General features: G+C 40.7%; 1 protein-coding gene across 10 annotated transcripts in view; it reads left to right on the top strand.

The window, feature by feature from the left end:
• Window positions 1-12,226, top strand: part of plekha7a (pleckstrin homology domain containing, family A member 7a) — a 126,923-nt gene that overhangs the window by 66,696 nt on the left and 48,001 nt on the right. For all 10 annotated transcript variants that reach the window (XM_061774063.1, XM_061774061.1, XM_061774062.1 and 7 more), the window contains one exon: window positions 10,273-10,380. In XM_061774063.1, the coding sequence (XP_061630047.1) occupies window positions 10,273-10,380 (108 nt within the window). The remainder of the gene's footprint in view (window positions 1-10,272; window positions 10,381-12,226) is intronic.

Genomic DNA, 12,226 nt, shown 5'->3' with positions numbered 1-12,226 from the left:
CCAAGGAGGGGGGACTTGACCTGGTGCATGACAAGCCGCTCGAAGCACTTTATCAGGATGGGAATGAGCGCTACCGGACGGTAGTCATTGAGGCAGGCGGGAGATGACTTCATCGGGACCGGGATGATAGTGGTGGCTTTGAAGCACGTGGGGACAACACCCTGACTCAAGGAGGTGTTGAAGATGTCCGTAAAGACATCTGAGTTTCAGCTGCACAGTCCCTCAGAACACGACCAGGTATGGTTATCTGGGCCCGGGGCTTTTCGTGTGTTGATCCTATCGAGAGATCTTTTCACGTTGTCCCGGGTCAGTGTCAGTACTTGGTCACCAGGAGGGGGTGGAATCTTGTGTGCAGGGGTGCTGTTGTGTGCCTCAAAGCGAGCGAAGAAGTCATTCAGCTCATTTAGCAGGGGGGTGGAGCTGTCGCAGTTCTGTGGTGAGGGTTTATAGTCCGTAATGATCTGAACACCTTGCCACGGACTCTTGGTGTCACTGAAGCGGTGAGTGATCTTCCTGGAGTACTCCCTCTTAGCCTCCCTGACTCTTGGTGTCACTGAAGCCGTGAGTGATCTTCCTGGAGTACTCCCTCTTAGCCTCCCTGATGCCACGGGACAGATTGGCCCTGGCTGTCCTCAGGCCCTCCTCATCCCCTGACCTAAAAGCCGCGTTGCGGACCTGCAGCTCTTTTTAATTACTACTCATTTGTCCTCTTCACTCACTTTTTTCCCTTTCTGGACTTATTTTGTATTTCGCACTTGTTTCCTTTGATACTTTTCTTTTTGCTGTTCACCACCACCTTTAAGCCACTTGCCTTTACTCTTTGCCTGCTGCTTTCGCAACACCACTCAATTACTTTTAAGTCAATCTTTTTTTTTTCTTTACCCTTGAAACTTATTTTTTTTCCATTTTCTGCTAGTCCTTTCAATTCAATTATTTTGTTTTTCCACTTCCTTACAAACTTTTTCTTTCCACAACTTGCTTGTTTTTTTTTGGTTCTCTCTCTGAGCCATTAAATTTCCTGTTGCTTCTTGATGACAAATTGTTTTCCTTTACTCTTTTTCCTCACCCATTTTTTTTCTCTTGGCTAATCGCTTTCTGTTTGGTACTAGTTCTTTCATTTTTTTCTTGTTTTTTGAGTCCTTCTATTTGTACTAGATTTCTTTCCCAATCATTACAGGGGTCCTCAGTTTACAACAGACTTCTGTTCCTACATCGCCAATTCCAATGGAGTTGGGACATTGTGTTAAACAGAAATAAAAACAGAATACAATGATTTGGTAATCATGTTCAATATATTTAATTGAATACACCACAAAGACAATTTAATGTTCAAACTGATAAACTTTGTTTTTAGCAAATAATCATTAACTTAATTTTATGGCTGCAACACGTTCCCAAAAAGCTGGGACAGGGTCATATTTACCACTGTGTTACATCACCTTTTCTTTTAACAACATTCAATAAACGTTTGGGAACTGAGGACACTAATTGTTGAAGCTTTGTAAGTGGCATTCTTTCCAATTCTTGCTTGATGTAACGCTTCAGCTGTTCAGCAGTCCGGGGTCTCGGTTGTCGTATTTTATACTTCATAATGCAGATTTTCAATGGGAGACAAGTCTGGACTGCAGGCAGGCCAGTCTAGTACCCGCACTCTTTTACTACGAAGCCACGCTGTTGTAACACGTGCAGAATGTGGTTTGGTATTGTCTTGCTGAAATAAGCAGGGGCGTCCATGAAGAAGACGTTGCTTGGATGGCAGCGTATGTTTCTCCAAAACCTGTATGTACCTTTCAGCGTTAATGGTGCCTCCACAAATGTGTAAGTTATCCATGTCATTGGCACTAACACAGCCCCATACCATCACAGATGCTGGCTTTTGAACTTTGCGTCCATAACAGTCCGAATGGTTCTTTTCCTCTTTGGTCCGGAGAACACGATGTCCACAATTTCTAAAAAAAATTTGAAATGTGGACTCATCGGACCACAGAACACTGTCCCATTTTGCATCAGTTCATCTTAGATGAGCTCGGGCCCAGAGAAGCCGGCGGTGTTTCTGGGTGATAAATGGCTTTTGCTTTGCATAGTAGAGTATCAAGTTGCACTTACGGATGTAGCGCCGAACTGTATTTAATGACATTGATTTTCTGAAGTGTTCCTGAGCCCATGTGGTGATATTCTTTACACATTGATGTCGATTTTTGATGCAGTGCCGCCTGAGGGATCGAAGGTCACGGGCATTCAATATTGGTTTTCGGCGTTGCCGCTTACATGGTGATTTCTCCAGATTCTCTGAAGCTTTTGATTATATTATGGACCATAGATGATGAAATCCCTAATTTCCTTGCAATTGTACGTTGAGGGACATTGTCCTTAAACTGTTCGACTATATTCTCACGCACTTGTTCACAAAGAGGTGAACCTCTCCCCATCTTTTCTTGGGAATGACTGAGCAATTCAGGGAAGCTCCTTTTATGCACAATCATGGCACCCACCTGTTCCCAATTAGCCTGTTCACCTGTGGGATGTTCCAAACAGGTGTTTGATGAGCATTCCTCAACTTTCTCAGTCTTTTTTGCCACCTGTCCCAGCTTTTTTGGAAACGTGTTGCAGCCATAAAATTCTAAGTTAATGATTATTTGCTAAAAACAATAAAAGTACATTAAATATATTGTCTTTGTAGTGTATTCAATTAAATATAGGCTGAACATGATTTGCAAATCATTGTATTCTGTTTTCATTTATGTTTACCACAACATCCCAACTTCATTGGAATTGGGGTTGTAGATCGGCGATGTAACACGAATCTATATGTAAGTGGGACCGCAGTCTTGTCAGTAACCCACACTGACGCAGTAGTAAAGTCTTAATTACAGTGTTTCTATGAAGAAAAAAAAAAACGTGTTTAGGCAATAAGAAAAACAGTAAGTACGGTCGTAAGTGAGAATGCATTATGTTGCCGTGTGACCACGTTTTTTTACCGCGTAAACTAGTTCATTGTGTGCTGGTTCGGAACCTCGAAACCGTTTATATTAAAAATGGTGTTCTGTTAACAATGGCTCCTCTGTTTTGGACGGAGTTCTGTTCTTAGGTTCTGTGTTAGGTTGGAACACGTTGTTTACCTATGATTAACACCGTAATAAAGTAATAATTAAAGTTAATATTTGTATAAAAAAAACAGTTCTAGGCTATTGATATTAAAGTCAAATGCAGATAGATGCTCATGCAGTTAATGTGACCAGTTCAAGGTGTACCTCCCCACTTCTTGCCCAAGATCAGCTGGGATAGATTCCAGCTCACTTGTGAGCCTAATGAGGATGATGTGTTAAAAATAAAAGGTCTTTTTGAATATGATGCCACAAGCTTGGCATACCCCTCTTTGGGCCATTTCACCCATTCCTCTTTGCAGCACCTCTCAAAACATTGCACTATTTTGAGAAAAAAAATTATATACCAAAAGAAAAGTGAAGCGCTGTCAGGCTTGTCGTAAACAAGCACCCCCTGTACTTTTTTTTTTCATCACTCGTTCCTGCAGTTGAGGTCTGCACATGCTCGGATCCACACAGGCGTGACTTCCTCTCTGATCAACAGGTGCCTCAGGCCCAAGATTGAACATGTGTCGCGGGGTGTGGCGGCTCAATGACGGGGCATCCATCAAGACGCCCCGCCACCATTACCATGCCCTCTGTTTGGCCCGTCTGTCGCTTCCCCCCCAGGTGCTTTGGCTCATTACCTCTCCCGTAGAACATCGAAGGAAATTTAGCTGTCTCATTGTGACAAGTTTCAGAGGAAGGATGAGCCCTCCCCTCCCCCTTTGTGTGGCACACTGCCATGGCTGAAAATGAATCATTCACTCGGCCTCTGACAAAAACATCAAAGCAAACGCGCAGACCTGTGTTGTTGCACATTCCACCTCGAGTGATGTGTCGCAATTCTTCCCCTTGAGCTCTCATTTTCGCCACCGCTCTGTTCGTATTTCTCGACGTTCATGAGCCGCCTTGTCGGGAAGCATCAAAGCCGTAGCCATTAAGGAATTCCTGTTGTGCCCCAGTTAGTCTCTGCTATTGTTTTTCTGTGCGCAGTTCTGAAAAAAATCTCCACTTTGAACACATCACAAGGGATGATTAGCCTGCATTTTGTCACGCAATTTAGTTGACGCTTCGAGTTATTGTACAATTTGGAAAGAAGTCACAGAAAATAATATAATTAGCTTTTTGTGCTACTTTGTGATATGATAAAAATCATACATTAGACCAGTGTTTCCCAATCAGGGGTAGACCAGCACATTGCAGGGGTTACGTGGAAACAGGCTTGGACAGGTGTCACGGAATACATGTACCGGTGTTACGTATTCAGGATTAAACAAAACAACTTATCCCATAGTTACTGAAAAAAAGATGTAATCAGATTAAAGGTACATTTATTAGAAATTTGGAATATTTCGCTAGATGAAAAAAGACAAAAAGTCTTAAAAATGAGAGATTCCAGCCCTACTAAAAGTTAAATGTTACCTACCTGGTTTCGGCAAAGTCAGTGCGGTTTATCGGCCCACATTAGATGGCGTAGCCAAAAAAAGTTCACCAATGTTGCGATGCCCATTTGTGTTGGATACATGCTTCGATTGAGGCTCATTTGGGTGAATTCCCTAGTAAGAGTTCCTCAAAGCCGTAAATTCGCCCAAAATGGCTGGTTCAACCCAAAATGACTCCAGGGGTGTGTGCTCAGGGCTAAAATACATAGTTTCACCTGGATACAAATGCTTATAAAAATGAGGGTGAGTTTTCAGGCATGTTGGAGCTACCCAAAAATGTGATTCTTAACCAAGCTCAACTCTCTTTGTCTTTCCTTCTGGCTTTGAAGAACCATAACTTTTGTGTTGCTTCCATTGCTTCGGAGATGCAGCAACTATGCAACCTTATCGTCCATTCTTTAATGGTATAAAGGAGTAGATGGATGCACATAAGATATTTTTCCTCCATTCTACCCACCAAATACTTTTGCATATCATCCTCAGTTTTTTTTTTTTTTTTTTTTTGTTAAATGTCAGACTAGACAGTTAAGACTTCAAAGTTTGGTGTGAGTTGGCGTTTCTACATGAATGCATAATGTGGACTTGAAAAGCAAACCTGAGCTGGCCCGTACTCCCTAGTCGAAGCCGGGGAAGGTTTTTTTTATTTTCGATGAGCAGCTCGGGGCAAGTTTACCAGTAAGTAGACGTGTTTCAAAAGGCCCCCGCAAATGTAGCAAGGAACATTGGTGCTTGAAATGATTGCAGTGTATATTTTGTTTCACAGAGTGATGAAAATGGTAACAAATAGTTACCTCAGTTATATGTAATATTGTCTTTTTTTACATTCAAAGAAAAAGCACACCATTCAGAGAGAGATACACAGACGATATGTACTTGTAAGTAATCCATCCATCCATTTTCTTTAGTTTGTCCTCAGTACGGTGGCGGCGAGCTGGAGCCTATCCCAGCTGACTTTTTTTTGGCAAGAAGTGGCGTACAACCTGGACTGGTCACCATTCAATCGCAGGGCACATACTGTATATTCAAACAAGCATAACCCATTGACAATTTACAGCCTGTCAATCAATTGTAGGCCACACAAAATGTTGACACACTAGGCCCAATTTGGACATTCTCACTTCGAGGTGTCCTCACTTGTGTTGTTGGCGTTTTAGATTTTAAGAGACAAATTTACATTGTTATACAAGCAGTACACTTTACTAGCAAAATGTTATTCATTCAGTGTTGTCCCATAAATAGTAAAACTATATTTTGTATACACATGCAAAGTATTTTTTAAATGGGACATATGTAATAATGCTGGGGGTATTTTGGGGTATCTAAACCTAACCCTAATGTCCACGTTATTAGGACACCGGGGAACTCTTTTAAAGTGTGAAAACAAATGCACAATGTCGCCTTTAAAAGAATTAAGAATATTTGGTTTGGAACTGACAACCCCCCACCTGCGCCCAGTTTATCACGATCTCTAATCTGTAAGCATGTTCTGATTGTGTAACAGCACGTTTATTCCCAGCTAAAAATGCATGCCCAAGATTCTCACACTATGTTTCAGCAGTGTGTTTGTGTGTGTGTGTGTGTATATATGTATGTATGTATGTACAGTAGATGTGTGTGTGTCCTTGCATCATGCTTGGCCCTTAGTGACTTCTTGCTGTGGAAAACTCCCACTGCAGCTCTCATGTAGCGCCACGCGCACGTGTGTGTGTGTGTACACGGTGCCCAAAGCTTGCTTTCTGCTGAGATATCAGACCAGAAGATTGTGTAATGAGATTTGTCGAATGTGTGCAGTGTATAAGCCTGGTTCTTCCTGGCATGCGTGCACAGACTTACACACACGTTCACACAGAGGGAATGAAAAAATAGATCGTGGTTTGCTGAATTGATTTGTAGGCATGTAATAGAGCAGTGGTTCCCAACCTTTTTTGTCTTGTGTACCGCCTGAACAATTTTGTCATACCATGAGTACCCTCACTCATACGTGTTGATGGTTCTCCAAAAGTAGAGCTTAATGTAAACTGATTATTGAATGAAAATCACTTTTATTTAATCTCCTTCGTTTAATTCTCAAGCACTGGCTTCTATTAACATAAAAAATAAAAAATGCGTTGCCTTAAAAATATGTAATATAAATAAAAGAAATATGAAATCAAAATAAATAATACATCTGCCTTTGTTATATATAACTCTTATAACTGTTATATATAACTCTTATAACATCTACTGAGTGTTATATGAATCCTCTCCTGAATCCAGAGCAACTGGAGAGATTTAAGGGCATTTGAAACAATTGCTTTGTTGCTCAAGGAAAGCTGTTTTAAAATTGTCCTAGAAGGCAACACCTTATTTTAGACAGATCGATACTTTACTCATCCCTTGAGAGAAATTGCATTTAGTAGCTTCATAACTTTGTAGATCGATACTTTATTCATCCCTTGAGAGAAATTGCATTTACTAGCTTCATAACAAAAGTTTTTAAAACATTTCCACGAGCCAAACACTCATGTTTCGTGTTTGTTAGAACGAGTAATTTTGATAATTATGATATGGGAATACAGTGACAGGTTTAGCAGTGATAGTGCAGTGTTTAAATAGTAAAGCAGTGAGTGATTTGTGACAGGATCATCATAGTGAAATGTTGACTTACAACTTAGCTGCGGGCTGCTGGGCTAGCTCGCTACGCTAGCTCCCTCATAGCCGCCACCATCAGCAGTCTGAATGACTGACAGCTCAGTTTTCTTTGTAAATGTTATCCAAAATGAATAAGTCCTCCAGTGAATAAGATCCAGAGTCACCATCCATTCCTTCACTTTTTAACAAGCCGATTTCAGGAAGGCAACACGGCCATTCAGCTAGTGGCCGTGATGTGCTTTACTTCGGTTGCTTTTTCCTTTCTACACACTCGTAGTGTGGCCTGCAGGTCACATTAAAGCACTTCAAACCTCCCACTCAGTAATAGCCTATTGAGTTCTTCGGTCGCCGGTGGTCTAATGCATGTGGGGGTCCAGCGTTGCTGCGTTTATATAACAAGAACAAGGAGGGCTGAAAAAGATCACCCTGGTGCGTGGGCGAAGGTCCATGCTGGAAGACAAAGTACTGCTGGGACTACAGTCTGTTGCCAAATATGTTTATTTGTGGTTATCATCAGTAATGCTTACATTACAACAAGAAAAACATGTATTCACACTCAGTTTACCTCCAACTCGCCGAACATTTTTTATCTGTGAATGGTTGACGTTTTGCTTTTTTATGTTGATTGACTCATCGAATGGAGGCACCTGGGTAGAATTTCAGTCCATCCTATCCTGGCCTGTGCACATTGTTGTTGCATGCATCAGTGCTCTTTCAGACAATCTGACCCCAGGCTGTTTTAGCAGGTTAAAACTAGGCTTTACACGATCAGGATTTTTGGGGCCGATCAGTAAGTTTAAAAAAAACGATAACCGATCACAAGATGGAGCAATGTGTCTATTTACATGACTTATTCATTTATTGTATACTGTGTACTGTATACTGTATCCATCCATCCATCCATTTTCTGTACAGCTTATCCTCACAAGGGTTGCGGGCGTGATGGAGCCCTGTCCCAGCTCAAATTATTCTCTAGCATTTTAGACAAAAGTTAAAACACCAATGACCTCTAGGGCGCATTCAAGGATTGGCCACTGACAAGTTTAGGTCAAATCAACATTACAGCTGACAGAAATAATGGGTGCTAACTTACTGTAATTAAATTCCTTTATTGCAATTAAATTACTTTAATAAAATACTGTTAATGACATGCTTACTCTAACTTTCTCACTGTCCCAGCTATATGGACTAGGTGTTGTCCAGAGTTTGAGTCCGTATGACACTTATCTCCCCCCCACGCTGTGTTACTTGACCGGGTCGTGCTCCTCATGTACATTGTTCAGGTGCTCCATCAAATTTGTTGTGTTGAAGCATTTAGATGATGTTCCCCACGACGTACTTCAGTTGTGCACAGACTGCAAATAACTTAAGTGTTGTTTGTCTGAGACACCGCAAAATAGTCCCACACCGACGACGTGTTTTTTCACCGTCAGATAGTTACAGTACTGCGCAACAAGACACGTGACAAGGCTAAAAATAAACTAGCTTTTGGATTCGTACGCGACGAAGACGCGGAGTTAAATGTCTTGTGCGGAGCCGATCGATGACGTCATTGATCGGATCGGCGACTTATGACATGAAAGCCAATCAGCCGATCAGCATAAAATGCTAATTGTCGGCCGATACGGATAACGCCGATCATATCGGTGTAAAGCCTAGTTAAAACATAAGATTTATAGTTTAGGCTATTCAAGTAGTCATTAAACATCAAGTAACTGGCACATAAACTTGTCACAAGGAGAGCTATATATTTTCACGTTAATATAGTGTTATTGTATGGTATGCGTTTTCTCCGGGCACTCCGGTTTCCTCCCACATCCCAAAAACATGCATGGTAGGTTAATTGACGACTCTAAATTGCCCCTAGGTGTGAATGTGAGTGCGAATGGTTGTTTGTTTGTATGTGCCGTGGGATTGGCTGGCAACCAGTTCAGGGTGTACCCCGCCTCCTGCCCGATGATAGCTGGGATAGGCTCCAGCACGCCCGCGACCCTAGTGAGGAGAAGCGGCTCAGAAAATGGATGGATGGATGTATGGTATGCATATTGTTTTGAGTAAATTTGACCCCATACTGTGTAACTGTATAGAACATACAAGAAGATCTTTTAGGCCTATCAGGTAGTCAAGAAACAAAACTTCAGTATACTGCCACATAAAGCGTAATTATTTTCTGGAAGGGATCCAAAATAATACACGTGTACATCGATGTGCACAAGATAGCACAGACTAAATTATAGCATGTTAATTTACTGTTATTTTAGTTAACCCAGTTATTACAAGAACAGTAGTCTGGGTTTAGTTTACATGATTATATATTTTAGTGTTAGTGATGCGTATACTACAGAAATGTGCACAGGACAGACAGGACAGACTGAATTATATTATCATGTTAATTGTACTGAGTTATTTTAGTTGTAAATGTATAAACTAAAATAACAGTATATTAACATAAGGATAGATTTCAGTCTGCCTTGTCCTGTGCACATTGCTATGATAAGCATCTGTGTTCTTTTGGGCAAATTTGACCCAAGCAATTTAAATCTACAGAAAATAATTACTTGATCATTTATTTTTAACAACAATGTGCACAGGACAGACACATAATATCATCCTTTCAGTTTACTGTTATATTATAAAAAGGAACATTCCATGATGTTAATTTACTGTTGTTTTTGTTTCAACTGGGTAAACTTAAATACCAGTAAACTAACATGATGATACAGTATTTTGCTGTCTGTGCTGTACTGTCCTGTGCACATGGTTGTACATGCGACAAGTTGACTACCTAAATAGCCTAACTATATTTCTTACATGTTTTAAACTGCTAAAATAGCTGGAGGTCAAATTGACCCGAAATAATTCTGATGTGTGCAACAACAATGTGTACAGGATGGGTCAGACTGAAACATATCTTTTGTTATTTTTTTTATCCGTTTGCGCTATTATGTTAACCTATTAAACATAGATAAAACAAAGACCAAATGCCATAAATCATTCATATAGAGACGTTAAACATGGAATGGGATCAAACTGACCCTAAAGATAACAGGACGGTTCATTTGATACAATACATTCAGTGACATTGACATCACATGACGATCGTTTTCTTTCAGGGTTCTCGCGCTGGCGGCAGCAGGGTGCACAGTTTCGGCAAGCGAGACCAGGCCATCAAGAGGAACCCCAATGTGCCTGTTGTGGTCCGAGGATGGTTGTACAAACAGGTCTGGACACACACACACAGTACACATTCTCTACGAAATGACACTACAGTATATACATACTGTATGCGTACAAAATTGTTGGTAACCTTCCGTTAAGTCAGGATTCACACTGCAGAGCCAAGTGGGAACTTTTCCAAGACCTGCCCCCCATGCCTAGTCATCCCTGCACAATGATCACGTTGTTCCTTTAAAGTACAAATAACCATGTAAATATTATGTGCAATTCAAGCCTGTTGCATTTGTACTTGGCTGCATCCACATCCATGCTGCAATTGTATCCTATACACCCACAACTGTGGATAAGTATTTGTTTTCATCTGTATCTTCATTTTATCTCATTTTCTTATTCTATTTATATTTCACAAGTCTCGGGATTTATTTGGACAAATCTGGGACCTTGGGTTTCGAATTTCGTGGCGTATCATGTGTACAGTGCCGTGAAAAAGTATTGGCCCCCTCCTCAAATTCTTATATTTTTGCATAGTTTCCCCACTTTAAGATCATCAAATTTAAATGTCAGACAAATATAACCCAAATTAACTTCAAATGCTGTTTTGAAATGGTGATTTGATTTATTAAGGGAAAAAAGCTAGTTACCTGCCCCTGTGTAACAAAGTAGTTGCCCCCTAAACTTAATAACTGGTTGGGCCATCCTCAGCAGCAACAACTGAAATAAAGCGTTTTCTATAACTAGCAATGAGTCTTTCACATCACTGGGGATGTATTTTGGCCCACTCATACTTGCAGAAATCTGCAAAAATGGAGGGTTTATGAGCATGAACAGCCTTTTCAAGGTCATGCCACTGCATTTCAATCGGATTCAAGTCTGGACTTTGACTGGGCAACTCCAAAAAATTCATTTTGTTTTTTTAAGCCATTCAGAAGTTGACTTGCTGGTGTGTTTTGGATCATTATCCCGCTGCAAGTGCGCTTCTGAAGCTTGAGGTCACAAACTGATGGCTGAACGTTCTCCTTCAGGATTTTCTCGTAAAGAGCAGAATTCATTGTTCCATTAATCACAGCAAGTTGTCCAGGTCCAGAAGGAGAAACCAGCCCCAGACCATCACACTACCACCACCATGTTTGATTGTTGGTATGATGTTCTTTTTCTAAAATGCTGTGCGACATTTACACCAGATGTAACGAGACACACACCTTCCAAAAAGCTCAACTTTCATCTCTTCAGTCCATATAATAACTTCCCAGAAGTCTTGGGAATCATTCAGATGTTTTTTTTTTTTTTTTTTGCAAAAGTAAGATGAACGTTGCTGTTCTTTTTGGTCAGTAGTGGTTTTGGCCTTAGAACTCTGCCATGGATGCCGTTTTTGCCCAGTCTCTGCCTTATTGTTGTGTCATGAAGACTGACCTTAATTGAGGCACGGGAGGCCTGCAGTTCTCTAGAAGTTGTCCTCAGTTCCTTTGTGGCCTCCTGGATGAGTCATTGCTGCTCTTTTGGGCTAATCTTTGTAGGCCAGCCACTCCTGGGAAAGTTCCCCACTGGGAAGGTTCCCCACTGTTCCATGTTTTCTCCATGTGAGGATAATGGCGCTCTCTATGGTAGATTAGCCACAATTAATTCATGATATAAAAAGGGGGGTAATTACTTTTTCACACACACTGGTAACTTTGAATAGTTTTTTTTCCTTAAATGAAATCAACATTTACAAACAGCATTTTAACTTAACTCGGGTTATTAATCTGATATTTACATTTGTTTGATGATCTTAAACATTTAAAGTGGGGAAACTATGCAAAAATATTAGAATTTTGAGAAGGGGGCCAATACTTTTTCACAGCACTGTAAATGTGTGTTGGTATGACAAATAAATTCCTTGAATTTTTCTAT

Source organism: Phyllopteryx taeniolatus, chromosome 5, assembly GCF_024500385.1.
Source record: "Phyllopteryx taeniolatus isolate TA_2022b chromosome 5, UOR_Ptae_1.2, whole genome shotgun sequence".
NCBI classification, from domain to species: domain Eukaryota; kingdom Metazoa; phylum Chordata; class Actinopteri; order Syngnathiformes; family Syngnathidae; genus Phyllopteryx; species Phyllopteryx taeniolatus.
This window is presented reverse-complemented; position numbering and strand designations above follow the sequence as displayed.